Here is a 15,455-nt window from a genome sequence, read left to right as displayed (position 1 = left end):
CCATTCAAGTCAATGGGTCCGCAAAAAAACGGAACACATACGGAAATGCATCCGTATGTCTCTCGTTTCCGTTCCGTTTTTTGCGGAACCATCTATTGAAAATGTTATGCCCAGCCCAATTTTATCTATGTAATTACTGTATACTGTATATGCCATACTGAAAAACAGAACGGAAAAAAGGAACAGAAACGGAAACAAAAAACGAAACAACGGATCCGTGAAAAACGGACCGCAAAACACTGAAAAAGCCATACGGTCGTGTGCAGGAGGCCTAAGAAGAGTTCTGGATTGAAGAGAGATCAAGACAAGAAATCACAGCATAGAGAGTGAATGTCTGGTGTGAAGCAATCCTGACATCATGAACACTTCCAGACAAGGACACAAATAACGCTGGTAAGCTAAGGAGCTTCCCCGCAGTTACTTTAAAGGTCGCAGCAAATCATAGGAAGCTTTTATTACGAGCAAATCATGGATTAAATACTGACTCAAATGTCTGAGATATCAGTCTTCTCAGAAACATCAATTCTATCACAGAACAAATTAAGAATGACATACACTGCAAAGCTAAACCTTCTGCAGGTCCACAAGGTCCATCATAACTGTCTGAAAGGAGCAGCTCCCTGACGTGGGACCTGCACCGATGGTAAGAACGTGGCTCTACCTCGTACTGCGGGGATAGGACTGCTGGCCCCGCATGTGCTTCTCTTTGCATTCACAAGTCAAGTGCGCTTAATTGGCTATTTTCAGAACTCCCATATAAGCGACTGTAGAAATGAAGGGACGCTGGACCTTTTCAGTGGAACGTATGGACAGCAGAAGGCGCACTTTCACAACCAGAGGCTGATGTTTCGGCAGCACGTGGAGAACGCGGATATACGTGCTGCCGAAACATCAGCCGTGCCATTTGCTCTGCTGACTAGTTCCAGACTTGACAAAAGGGGTCAGTAGTTCCCCAAAACGCGTTGTCTACAAATAAAACTGAAAATTACGAAACAACCGGTTGTGAAAGTGCGCCTCCTGCTGTCCATATGTTCGACTGAAAAGGTCCAGCGTCCCTTCATTTCTACTGTCTTACCCGCCCAAGGTGATCGGACAAATCCAGGCTGCCCCAACTGTGAATCATGTCCACTTGGCCCTCATTGTGGTTGCGCCCAAACTGGTGCAACCTCAATAGGTGAGCAAACCATTTTAAGTTGTGGATATCCCACTTATCGGACATACTCACCCTATGAGCGCCTTTCTCTATTCTTTGGCCACTATTTGCTATATAAGTGACTGGAGAGAACTGAGCATGCGTGGCCACCTCCCCATTCCCAGCGGCAGGAGATGATGGCCCCTTCTTGAGGTAAGTATGGGTTCCACCACCCATGGATATGCCATAAATGCTCAGATGGGACTCACCTTCTAAAGGGAACCTGTCACATTGAACGTGGTGTTTGAACTGCAGACAGCATGTAATAGAGCGGGAAGAGCGGCACAGATTGATGGATAGCTTTTATGGGAAAAGATTGAGTGTAACGTGCAGCGCAGAGGATCTGGGTTCAAGGGACAACATCTGCATGGAGATGGTATGTCCTCCATGTTAGCGTAGGTTTCCTCTGGGTACTATGGTTTCCTCCCACACTTCTAAGACGTACTGATAGGGAACTTAGATTGAGAGCCCCATTGGGGACAGCGAGTGACACTAATGTCTGTGAAGTGCTGCAGAATATGTCAGCGCTATATAAGTGAGTGAAATAAATCAATAAAGTGATGTCTGGAGCAAGTGTGTCGCTATGGCTGGGGTCACATCATGTTTCTGTCTCACGTGCATACAGTGGCATCCGTCACCAAAGGGTTCCATTGTAAAAAAAAAACTCATTAATGTACATATTTTCTAATGGACTCTGCGCAGGGATGTCAACGGTCTAGAAATTTCTGGACAGTCTGTAAAAATAGGCAACTTTATTCCTGTCTCTGTGGGGGAAAAAATAGATGTATCCATGATTTTTTGGAGGCTGGTGGTAAATGCTGGTAATGAGTTCTTTACAGTATACGGAGCTATTAAATGAAAATACTTAAATATTACTTTATTATAAATATATTCTTGAATACCTTTCATTAGTTATAATGGCTCGTTTTGTCTGGGAAGCAATCATCAGGGGGAACAAAATGGCCGCCGTCACACATGAGGAGAAGTTACTTTACAACACTGAGGTAAAGAGCTGCCTCCTCTCTGCTCTGCTTGTCAGGGATTATGATCCTGAATACAGATGATAAGAACTTTAACTGAATCTCTGGGGAATTTAGTTCATGAGGAGACATGAAGTACAGAGAGGACGGACAGGACAGACTGTGGTAATGGAGACTGTAAACAAGTGCTGCTGCTGATTAGCCACACCTCACCCTCCTCATGTCTCCTCATCTCCATTCCCACAGAGATTCACCTGTATTCAGGATCATGATTCCTGACAAGCAGAGCAGAGAGGAGGATGAGGCAGCGCTATAGCTCATTGTGGTGAAAACTGTACTGTGTACTGATAGGACGGCGGCCATTTTATTTCTCCTAATGATTGCTCCCCAGACAACACAAGCCATTCTAAGTAATGAAAGGTATTTGTGAATATATTTTTTATAAAAAATTATTTAAGTATTTTCATTTTTTTGATTCCTGGAGAACCCTTTTAATTATAATCTTTATTATCCCTTATGTTTTTCTAATTTGTCCATAAATAAGAATGATTTTTAGATAAGTTGTCCAAAAAAAAAAAGAAAATTCTGGCTGGCAACCCTGACTCTGCGGGATGGAAAAGCGTAGTGTGCTTCACTTCTGCATCCTTTTCTCCCAATGTATACATTCATCATAGGGCAGAAACGTGATGTGAACACAGCATTAGGGGGGTTTTCACATTTGGAAAGACACCTTCAATATACCTCCTGTATCAATTTTGCACCGTTGTCAAGATATAAGCCGTGTGTCCTTCACATAACCAGGTCAATTAAAAAGATGCAGCAATATATTTGTCCTCATTATACCGCTCGGGGGTTATGGGGGCTCACTGAATGTCACAGCAAAGTATAAGGAGAAGGTGAATACAAGCCAAGACAAGGGGATAAGCCGGAGGGGAGATCACAGGATCGGCAGATGGGATGTCTCACTGAAACTGTAGACCCCACATTGTTGCAGTCACTGGACAGGAGTTACGGCCAAAATTAAAAAAACAGAGTAACTGCAAAAGTTTCATGCACAACAATGACAAATGTATTGCTTTGTCTTTCTAGTGGATCGGACAACCTGTTTAACACTCCAACTGCTGGGGATCCCACTGCTCATGAGAGTGGGGGTTCCGGCATCCCCATATGAATGGAGAGATGGCAGAGCATGCACATTGCTTTTCCATTCATAGTCTATGGGACTGCTGAAGACAGAGAAACTCCGCTCAGTACAGCGCAGCGCAGCGCTCTGCTATCTCGGGCAGTCCCATTGTATTTGAATTGAGTTGCAGTGCTCATGCTCTAACTTTCCCCAATTCAAACAGGGGACATGGGACCCCTGTTCTCGTGATCAGGGGGCCCCAGGAGAGGGAGATTTACTGATAGAAGATATGTTGTCATTCTGGAACAACCCCTTTAAAAGGTGTTATTCATCTTCAGAGGCCTTTCGATCAGATTCTTCAAAGGGTCGGGGGTTGTCAAACCGGAAGTTGACACGTGGGGAGCGAGCGCTGCAGAGCCGGCGCTCCACCAGTAGCAGGGAGCGGGTAAAAAGGATAGAAAACTCCTTTTTACCTTCCCCATATTGAACAGATTCAGGGGAATTTTTTTGTGGTTGCATTTTACTCATTTTGGGCAAAAAAAATAATTTTTTCAATTGGTCTTTATCAAAAATGTTCAGCCGTTTCGGAGTTATAAGGCTTAAAAATCTGTCTATTTGCAAGCTGTCACAGTTCATTTTCTTTGAGTCCCATCATCTGACAGCTCACGTGCAGCTCTCATCTCTGACCCCCTGACCTCCTAAGCACTTATTCAGTTTGATAAGAATTCAGCTCCAATGAGTGTATGAGATCAGGAGATCAGAGACAAGAGCTACACACGAGCTGTCGGATGACGGGATTCAAAGAAAATAGACTGTGGTGGCTTGCAAACAGAATTATTTTTAACCCTTGTAACTCACAAACGGCTGAACATTTTTTAATAAAGTCCAATAAAAAAAATGGATTTTTAGCCCAAAATAAGTAAAATCCAAATCATAAAAAAATGCTCCGAAGGGGTCGAAAGCCTTTAGATTATGAGAAATCAATGCTAATTAGAAGTATACAATCACTGAATCCACTGCCATGTACTTACAGTCTCTTCTGTCCTCCCAGCTGACTCCAAACTTCTACCACAAAGCCGTCAAACTGTTCATCCTAGAAATACAAAGAGCGATGAAACCTAGCATCAGACGTGCAAGAATATGCCACACGTAACAGACGCGAAGCTCCGCATTCAGAATTTGCTCTCACAATATATAAACATGATGATTTTAAAGGCTTCTGTCACTGCATAGATCAGATACAGATCATGTCTTACCACGTCTACACATGGGTGTCTATGGTCTGGATGATAACCCTAGTCATGCATGTTTTAAGGCTGTATACATGATCAGACTTACAGGGCAGCACCTATAGGTGGCGCTAGAGAGACCGGATTCTTCCTTCTGTAGGGGAGCTATTCTGCATACATTTTCTCAGGAAGCACTGCCCTTAAAGGGCTTGTCCAGGATTTTGATATTGATGGCCTATCCTATCAGACTGGCAGGGGTCCAGCACCCTGCACCCCCAACCATCAGCTGCTTCTTTGTAGCTCTGGCATGAGAAGTACACAGCTGTCTATGGCATAGTGTCTGCAGCCAGTAATGTAGCGCTGCTGCTATGGACTTCAATGGGCGATTGCCCCTTGCCCTATGGCATGAGTGGCACAGAGGGGCTGCTGGCATGCGCTGGTGTCCTCCATTGGATGGCACTGTTTGGCTTCTCTGTGCGATGGCATTGTACGTGGTGATATTGCGTCCAGTGACATCATCAGCAGGTGATTAGATGGGCATGGAGAATATTTATGTAACAATATGTGTACTTTTAAATAGCACAATCTATATTTACTTGCATGAGTGACTGTCTGCAGTAATAATATCATTATGTGTTATATTATATGTAATATTTATGGCCCTGACTAGTGTATACCCAATGTTTGATTCAAGTGTCGCAGCAGTAGCAGGGCCCCCCGGTTGTCACAGCAGTAGCAGGGCCCCCCGGTTGTCACAGCAGTAGCAGGGCCCCCCGGTTGTCACAGCAGTAGCAGGGCCCCCCGCTTGTCACAGCAGTAGCAGGGCCCCCCGGTTGTCACAGCAGTAGCAGGGTTGTCACAGCAGTAGTAGGGCCCTCTGGTTGTCACAGCAGTAGCAGGGCCCCCCGGTTGTCACAGCAGTAGCAGGGCCCCCCGGTTGTCACAGCAGTAGCAGGGCCCCCCGGTTGTCACAGCAGTAGCAGGGTTGTCATAGCAGTAGCAGGGTTGTCACAGCAGTAGTAGGGCCCTCTGGTTGTCACAGCAGTAGCAAGGCCCCCAAGTTGTCACAGCAGTAGCAGGGCCCCCCGGTTGTCACAGCAGTAGCAGGGTTGTCACAGCAGTAGCAGGGTTGTCACAGCAGTAGCAGGGTTGTCACAGCAGTAGCAGGGCCCCCGGGTTGTCACAGCAGTAGCAGGGCCCCCCGGTTGTCACAGCGGTAGCAGGGCCCCCCGGTTGTCACAGCGGTAGCAGGGCCCCCCCGGGTTGTCACAGCGGTAGCAGGGCCCCCCCGGGTTGTCACAGCGGTAGCAGGGCCCCCCCGGGTTGTCACAGCGGTAGCAGGGCCCCCCCGGGTTGTCACAGCGGTAGCAGGGCCCCCCCGGGTTGTCACAGCGGTAGCAGGGCCCCCCCGGGTTGTCACAGCGGTAGCAGGGCCCCCCGGGTTGTCACAGCGGTAGCAGGGCCCCCCCGGGTTGTCACAGCGGTAGCAGGGCCCCCCCCGGGTTGTCACAGCGGTAGCAGGGCCCCCCCCGGGTTGTCACAGCGGTAGCAGGGCCCCCCCCGGGTTGTCACAGCGGTAGCAGGGCCCCCCGGTTGTCACAGCGGTAGCCTCACAGAATAAAGCAAATGACGATCGCGAAATTGCATACTTTTTCCAATTCTACCCCATTTACAATTTTCCAGATTCCCACCATTAGAAAGTACAACTTGACCCACAAAAAAACAGCGCTCATACGGCTATGTAAACATAGAAATATAAAATGTATGACTCTTGGAGGCAGGGAAGAAAAAAAAAACAAAAAAAAATGAAAATCCCTGCATCAAGGGTTAATGAGTAAGGCCAGACACAGAAGAGCACTGAGGCTTATAGAAGGCGTTAGCACATGGGCGCTAGAGCCACGGGTTTCTACACCACACAGCAGCCAGCTCTCGGCACCATCATCCTATATCGTTTTCACAAAAACCTGTTTTAAGGCTAATTCCGTATTTTCAAGAATGTTGTCGAGAATATCCATCTCCTACTGAGTAATGGCGCCGAGGAGGGGGATATGACAGACTGCTCCACCGCGCTCAGCTTGGCAAAATTGCACTTTTATAAAAAGCCAGTTTTCAGTGAATATTTTACAAAATGAAACATAAGTTGTTTATGAAAAGCCATAAAATCGGCGCGGAGCTCCTCCTGCTGAATAAAACATCAGGGCATCCACGTAAGAGACAAGCCGGAGACGTCTGCGCCGAGCTGCAGAAACACTGCGCACGTTGGGGGTCCTTTATTAGGGACTTGGGAAGGGGACGTGGTTACAGTGACTTGAAGCAAGGAGGCCGCTGCTCCCTTGACTTCTAGCATGTGTGGAGAAGCGCGCCGGGCAGGGGATAGAACAAACGTTTTCAGTATTTTTGCTGCTGACTACACGCAGGTACTGCTGGCGGCTTGGGATGGTTTTGGGAGGTGACAGGTTCCCTTTAACTCAGGAAAAGCTGAAAGCAGGCCGCGGCACTACTGCGAGCGCCACTGCCGATCTCAAACAGCTGATCGGCGGGGATCCTAAGTGTTAGACCCCACCGATCAGATACTGATGACCTATCAAGTGGATAGGTCATCAGTATTAAAGTCTCGGAAAACCTCTTTAACCGCCTCCCGACCGCCTAACGCAGGATTGCGGTCCGGAGGCGGTCGATTTATTCCTCCATCACGCTTCGGCGCGTCATCTCGCGAGACGCGAGATTATGCGCATAGCCGGCCCGCGCATGCGCAGTGTGGGCCGGCAAAAGTTAAAGGAGGAGTTCGTCACCAGCCTGCCAGCCAATGATCATCGCTGGCAGGTTGGTGATTTTCAAAAAATCTAATCACAAGCCATTTAACACATTATATTTATAAATATAAGGTGTTAAATGGCTTCTGTGCTCCTCTGCTGGTCCTTTTCGTCGGTTGGTCCCAGCAGAGGAGCACAGATCACTGTGAGTACACAAAACACAAGACATTTAGCCTCAGATCACCCCCCCATCACCCCAATTAACCCCTTGATCACCCCTGTCAATCACTAGTGAACGCAAAAAAAGTGATCAGTGTAAACTGTCACTTTTTTTTTCCCACTAGTATTGACTGTTAGGTTTAGGATAGTTTAGGCCCCATGGTTAGGTAGTTAGCGTCAGTTAGCGCCCAGCCCACCGCACCGCAGTCACTGATTCGCTGATTAGTGTATCGCTAATCAGCATTTGTACTTTTATAGTATCTGTAAGTGATCAAAACTGATCACAGTCAGATCTATAATAGTATTAGTGTCACCTTAGCTCGCCCTCCACCCAAAACGCAGTGTTTGCCCGATCAGGCCTGATCGGTCGCCCACATGTGAGTTCACCCACGCCCGCTCCGCCGCAGTGACAAAAATATATATATATATTTTTTATCACTGCACAATCACTTCAAGCGCTGCGGCGATAAAAAAAATCTGTTTTGATATTTTTTATCAATCGCAGCGGCCTCCGGTACTTCGCTAGCCTCCCATTTGTAAGACAGGCTTGCTTTTTTTCTTGGGTAGTCTCAGGGAATACCCCCTAAATTTAGTAGTCCAAATGTCAAACAGGGGGTATTCTTCTGAAGAGGCCTACAGGCTTCTGACCCAGTCGGATGAGGAATGGGAACCCTCATCTGACGAATCCAGCGGGTCAGAATACGAACCTGTAGAAAGCAGTGGCTCTCTGACCCAAAGTTCGGACGAGGAGGTGGAGGTCCCTGATAGAACCAGGCGTACCCGGCCCAGTGTCGCTAGACCACAGGTTGCGCAGGATCCGCTTCAAGGGCAGCAGAGTGGGGCTGGCGCTGTCGGATCACGTGGTGAGGCATACACTAGCAGCGCAGCCCATCCTGGACCTAGTACCAGCACTGCCTTAGAACATGGTGAAGTGGCGAGCACCAGAAGGGCAGTTGAAGCTGGTACGATGGCACGTGCAGTAGTTACCCCGTCGCAGCCACCGCACAGACAGGCCCGTAGAGCCCCTAGAGTCCCTGAGGTGCTGGCAAACCCTGATTGGCAGTCACCAACTTCAGCCGCACCAGTAGTTCCCCCTTTCACCCCCCAGTCTGGAGTTCGGGTTGAGACAGCTCAGATCGGATCGGCACTGGGGTTTTTTGAGCTGTTCTTGACTGCGGAGCTCTTGGACTTAGTCGTGGCAGAAACTAATCGGTATGCCACTCAATTTATAGCCGCCAACCCGGGAAGCTTTTATGCCCAGTCTTTCAGGTGGAAACCCGTCCAAGTTTCCGAATTTAAATCTTTTCTGGGCCTTCTCCTCAACATGGGCCTGACAAAAAAGCATGAATTGCGGTCATATTGGTCCACGAATTCAATTCATCACAGGCCCATGTTCTCTGCTGCCATGTCCAGGACACGATTTGAGACCATCCTGCGTTTCCTGCACTTTAGTGACAACAGCACCTCTCATCCCAGAGGCCACCCAGCTTTTGACCGTCTCCAGAAAATTCGGCCCCTCATAGACCACCATAACACCAAATTTGCAGATTTGTATACCCCTCAGCAAAACATCTGCATAGACGAGTCCCTGATAAATTTTACCGGGCGCCTTGGCTTCAAACAATACATCCCAAGCAAGCGCGCCCGGTATGGGGTCAAATTGTATAAGCTCTGTGAAAGGGCCACAGGCAATACGCACAAATTTCGAGTCTATGAGGGTAAAGATCAGACCCTGGAGCCGGTCGGTTGCCCTGACTACCTGGGGAGCAGTGGGAAGACAGTCTGGGACTTGGTGTCACCCTTATTTGGCAAGGGGTACCATCTTTATGTGGACAATTTCTACACAAGTGTGCCCCTCTTCAGGCATTTGTTTCTAGAACAGATTGGCTGCTGTGGCACCGCGCGACCTAGTCGCCGGGGCTTCCTCCAACGGCTCGTTACCACCCGTCTTGCAAGGGGGGAGAGGGCTGCCTTGTGTAACGAAGAACTGCTTGCGGTGAAATGGAGAGACAAGCGTGACGTTTACATGCTCTCCTCCATTCACGCAGACACGACAATCCAAATAGAACAAGCAACCAGTGTCATTGAAAAGCCCCTCTCGGTCCACGACTATAATTTGCTCATGGGAGGGGTGGACTTCAATGACCAGATGTTGGCTCCTTATTTAGTGTCCGCCGCACCAGACGCTGGTATAAGAAGGTGTCTGTATATTTAATTCAATTGGCTATGTACAATAGTTTTGTTCTCTACAGAAAGGCTGGGAGAACAGGATCCTTCCTCAAATTTCAGGAAGAGATCATCGAGAACCTCCTGTAACCAGGAGGTTCCGTGGCCCCATCCACCAATGTAGTGAGCCGTCTACACGAGCGACATTTCCCCAATGTCGTTGCTGGTACCTCAACCCAAGCGCCACCCCGAAAAAGATGTCGTGTCTGTAGCAGGAGTGGAATAAGGCGTGACACCCGCTATTTCTGTCCTGACTGCCCTGACCACCCTGCCCTATGCTTAGGGGAGTGTTTCCGGAAGTACCACACACAGGTACACTTAGCATAGGGATTGCGTGACACAGGACAGGCACACAGGGGTCTTAGGGCCCTTTCACTCACAGCTGCTGCAAACCTTTCCTTTCACCTGGGACAATGTACTTCGCCACATCTTTGGGCGATTTGCGCTTTGCACATTGTCCCATGGGGAAGGAGAGGTTTGTCCTATAAAGGTAAAAAAATAAAAATCACAGGTAAGCAAAAAAGTTAATGTTCCAAAAGTTCAATAAAGTTTATAAAAAGTTAATGTTCAGTTTCAAATGTTATATAAAGTTAATGTTAATAAATTTATTGCGTTGCGGCCTGTTTTTTTTTTTTGTTTTTTTTTACCTTCTAGGTGGACCAACCGATGAACCAGCTGCAGCACTGATGTACATTCGGACAGAAGCATTGCGCTGCTGTCAGATTACATAAAAGTCGGTGTATGCAGCGCTGCAAGACGAGATTTCTCCTCTGCAGTAAAAAAGATACGTTTGCCGAGGCTTATGAGCTGAGGGGCGGTGTTCACATGCTTTGGCAAACACTTTGTATATATAAAAAAAAAAAAATCCCGGCAATGATTTATTCATCCACATCGATTGATGTGAATGGAGGTATCGGGTTTGCCAGGGCATAGGGGCTGAGTGGGTTTGGATGTTGGGCGGAGCTCCTATGTCCTGGCAGACTCCTTTCACCTGCTTTTTTTTTTTGGCAGAGATTTTTTCATTCACATTGATCGATGCGAAAGAAATCTGTGCCATTCATTTTTTCTTTCAGCCCAGAGGCTGAACGGAAAAAAAAAATCTCATTACCCGTATGCTCAATATAAGGAGAATAGCAGAAACTCCTAATGCTGGGCATACATGTAATGATTGTGGAGACCCTCAAATGCCAGGGCAGTAAAAACATCCTACAAATGACCCCATTTTGTAAATAAGACACCCCAAGGTATTCGCTGAGGGGCATATTGAGTCCATGAAAGATTGAACTTTTTGTCCCAAGTTAGCGGAAAGGGAGACTTTGTGAGAAAAACCCCAAAAAATCAATTTCCACTAACTTGTGCCAAAAAAAAAAAAATTCTATGAACTCACCATGCCCCTCACGGAATACCTTGGGGTGTCTTCTTTCCAAAATGGGGTCACATGTGGGGTATTTATACTGCCCTGGCATTTTAGGGGCCCTAAAGCGTGAGAAGAAGTCTGGAATCCAAATGTCTAAAAATGGCCTCCTAAAAGGTACTCCTTGGAATTTGGGCCCCTTTGCTCACCTAAGCTGCAAAAAAGTGTCACACATGTGGTATCGCCGTACTCAGGAGAAGTTGGGCAATGTGTTTTGGGGTGTCTTTTTACATATACCCATGCTGGGTGAGAGAAATATCTCTCTAAAATGACAACTTTGTATAAAAAAAAAAATGGGAAAAGTTGACTTTTACAGAGATATTTCTCTCACCCAGTATGGGTATATGTAAAAATACACCCCAAAACACATTGCCCTACTTCTTCTGAGTATGGCGATACCACATGTGTGACACTTTTTTGCAGCCTAGGTGCGCAAAGCGGCCCAAATTCTAAAGAGAACCTTTAGGATTTCGCAGGGCATTTTTTACGCATTTGGATTTCAAACTACTTCTCATGCTTTAGGTCCCCTAAAATGCCTGGGCAGTATAAATACCCAACAAGTGACCCCATTTTGGAAAGAAGACACCCCAAGGTATTTCGTGAGGGGCATGGCAAGTTCATGTAAAATTTTATTTTTTGTCACAAGTTAGTGGAATATGAGACTTTGTAAGAAAAAAAAAAAAAAAAGAAAAAATCATTTTCCGCTAACTTGTGCCAAAAAAAAAAAAAATTCTAGGAACTCGCCATGCCCCTCACGGAATACCTTGGGGTGTCTTCTTTCCAAAATGGGGTCACTTGTGGGGTAGTTATACTGCCCAGGCATTTTAGGGGACCTAAAGCGTGAGAAGTAGTTTGAAATCCAAATGCCCTGTGAAATCCTAAAGGTGCTCTTTAGAATTTGGGCCCCTTTGCGCACCTAGGCTGCAAAAAAGTGTCACACATGTGGTATCGCCATACTCAGAAGAAGAAAGAAATGACAACTTGTTCGGCAAAAAACAAGCCCTAATACGGCTATATTGACACAAAAAAATGAAACGTTAGAGCTCTTGTAATGAAACAAAAAAATGCAAAAATTGCAAAACAGGCTGGCCACTAGAGGGTTAAACGCTGATTTCTTTACATCAGTTTCCTCTATCCTTACTTTGCTTCCAACTAAATTGAAATATAAAAAAAGAATGTGAAATCTACATGTCTGACCTTCGCCGTCTGGACCAAAGCCTCTGACAGGTCTTCGACTTCATCTTCACTGCTGAAAACACTCTCATAGTCCTGGTATGTCCAGCTATCAAACAGGATCCGCGGGACTGAAATATAACCACACAGAAATCACCGGGGGAAATATCTTCTACAAAACATTTCACCGTTAAAATCTACCCAAAATCCTGGCATTATCACATTACTGAGCCACCGCTGGGGTCTCCACAGCTTCTGACAGCAAGACCAGAGCAACATACAGCATTGTTCTTGCCTTCAAAACCACAGGAACCTTAGAAGAAACCTGATGGACCTTATTGTAAGTCAGTGGAGCTTGTTGGTCACCATTTCAATCTGTGGTACAATGGCTCCATCATAACACCATGGCTTCATTACAAACGGAGCTAGTGTGAACGGAGCCCAACACTGCATTTTCCTGCCCATATCCTGCATTGAACTGAGCTTTATAATCTGCCCCAAAGTGAAAGCAAAACTTTTATCAGGTCTTTTTGAAATTTGTATGCAGTTTACAAGAACTCAATAGTCGATCTTTTTGCGGGACAGGTTGTACTTTCTAATGCCACCATTAATTATGGCATACAATGTAGTGGGAAGTGATAAAAAAATTCCAAATGGGGTGGAACTGGAAAAAAACGCAATTCCTGCGTGAACGCATAGCACCCGCACTGAATCCTGACCCATTCATTTCAATGGCTCTGTGTACATGAGTGTTTTTTTTATGCATCAGTTCTGCGTTGCATGTTCTATACGCAGCCCTGGCCCCATAGAAGTGAATGGGTCTTCAGTAAAAAATGCATTGCATCCGCAAGCAAGTGCGGATGCAATGCGTTTTTCACGGATGGAGATGTTGTTTGTAAACCTTCAGTTTTTTATCACGCGCGTGAAAAACGCATCAAAACGCATTGCAACTGTGCGGAAAAAACTGAACAACTGAACGCAATCGCAGACAAAACTAACTGAACTTGCTTGCAAAATGGTGCGAGTTTCCCTGAACGCATCCGGAGTCAATCCGTCACACTCGTGTGAAAGAGGCCTAAGAGAAGCAAATGAAAAAATGGCAAACTAGCCATTTTGACCCTTTTTCCCATTACGCCATTTGCCGTATTGGAAAAATATTTTTATATTTTAATAGTACGAGCGTTTTCGGTCGCAGCGATACCTATGATGTTTATATTTTTTGTTATTTAGGTACTTTTTTTTGTAATGATTATGAACCTATAAAATCTGTTGTTTTTTAAATGTTTATTTTTGAACAATCATGTATTTTTAAAATGAGTTTATTACTGTCTATTGCTCATTTCTTATGTTGGCCTGCCATCTGGTGGCCAAAATAAGAATTGCAGCATGAATGCTGTGGGTTTCGTCAGCGAAACTCAGAGCATTAAAAGTAACTACCAACATCCCCATGGGCCGCAGGGAATGTCGGTAGGATGCCTGGAAGCGCGATTGATCACGGCATCTAAAGCCTTTATGTACCACAGGTCTCTGCTGTTTGAAACAGCACAGACCTGCCGGCCATGAAACCCGCTGCAAGTAAGAGCGGGTGCCACGTTTACACATTGCTCCAGCGCCGTACATGTACGGCGCTGGTAGTAAAAGGGTTAAAGGGGTTATCTCATGATTAATGTAAAAAATGAAAATCATACCTCATATAGTACATGACAATCTCTTTCTAACAAACCAGCCCTGTACCTCACATGGGTCCAGAGATTTCCACATTCATTGCTCTGCTAGATTTATTTCAGGCTGGCAGCCAAAGGGCGTGCCTTTTTTTATTTTTTTGGGGAGGGTGCACTTTCTCAGCGGGAGTGTCCTTTCTGATGCAGATCTCTAGCTGTAACTGTTCCAGCTTCTAACAGTAGATAAGGGTTCATGCACATGACCGTATGCATTTTGCAGTCCGCAAAACACAGATCCGCAAAAAATACGTATTACGTCCGTGCGACATCCATATTGCATCAGTTTTTTTTGTGGAATCCTTTGCCTCTCCTTGTCCACAAAACAGACAAGAATAGGACACGTTCTATTTTTTTTTTTTTCCGGAACGACCATGCGGACATACAGAAACGGAATGCACAGTGAGTCCTTTCTGTTTGTTTGTTTTTTTACAGCCCCATTGAAATAAATGGTTCCGCAAAAGCCCTAAGGCTGATGGCAGTTGAAGGATGGAGAGGAGCACTGCAGCCAGATGGACAGAAAAATAAGGAACAGAACAAACAGTTAAAAGTATTCAGATTGAGGTGCTGCTTTGGAAAATGAGGAATATTTTTTGTGGGACAAGCTCTTAAAAATGGTTTTCCCATTAACAACATTTATCCCCTATGCAATTTGGTTGCTGCCAACCCCCCCTTCCCTGTCACAAAAATAGTGGAGTCCACTGTGTGACTGGAGCAGTGGTACACAAGTGTGGGGCCGATGGAGATAGAGGAGCGCTGTATTTTGCAGTTGGGTAGAGCAGTGGTCAGGCATTCACCACCCCTCCATTCACAATGGGTACTCGGGATCATACATTAATCACCAATCTTTGTGAATGTTCAGAACGTGCTTTAGACTCCCAAAAAATTTGCTTAGTGTAAAAGAGTACAAAGAAGAAAGGGGGTGGGGGGAGATGCAGCTGCAGTACCTAACCCGGAGAACTGTCACAGAACTTAAACTTTCAGATGAATAATTTTTAGTTTGTCTTTCTCAGAGAGTAATAGAAAAACTTACCAATCCGTGTAATCTTAGAATTCTTTTTAATGTCTTTTATCCATCCTAAAACAAAATGTAGATGATGAAATCAGACTCGCTTTCCTGTATTTATTAACATGGATATTGTGATGTCCCGTATCTCCTTCTCTAGAAAGATCATATCAGTGTGTCTGTAATCTACCCCTTCTTTTCTAACAAAACTGAGATAAAGGCTGAGGGCTGATTCACACCACATCGCTCGATCTGGAAAACACAGCCCGTGTCGCAACAACTGACCACAGTTCCCTGACAAAGACTGACTGTATCATAGCGATTTATCATACAGTCAGTTCCTATCTGATTGTGGTTCTATTACACTGTGCTCACATAATGGGAAATCACTCTGTGGCCGACACAAGGTACATGTTTCCCGG

At 45.9% G+C, this 15,455-nt stretch overlaps 1 protein-coding gene across 1 annotated transcript in view; it reads right to left on the bottom strand.

Moving 5' to 3' along the window:
* Positions 1-15,455, bottom strand: part of CHID1 (chitinase domain containing 1) — a 504,441-nt gene that overhangs the window by 443,434 nt on the left and 45,552 nt on the right. Inside the window, exons 5-7 of the mRNA XM_040410433.1 lie at positions 15,061-15,105; positions 12,334-12,440; positions 4,327-4,388 (exon numbers count right to left, since the gene is read on the bottom strand). Of these exons, the coding sequence (XP_040266367.1) occupies positions 4,327-4,388; positions 12,334-12,440; positions 15,061-15,105 (214 nt within the window). The remainder of the gene's footprint in view (positions 1-4,326; positions 4,389-12,333; positions 12,441-15,060; positions 15,106-15,455) is intronic.

The sequence above is a fragment of the Bufo bufo genome, chromosome 10 (assembly GCF_905171765.1).
Source record: "Bufo bufo chromosome 10, aBufBuf1.1, whole genome shotgun sequence".
Lineage (NCBI taxonomy): Eukaryota > Metazoa > Chordata > Amphibia > Anura > Bufonidae > Bufo > Bufo bufo.
Note: the sequence above shows the minus strand (reverse complement) of the source record. Positions and strands in the feature narration are given on the sequence as shown.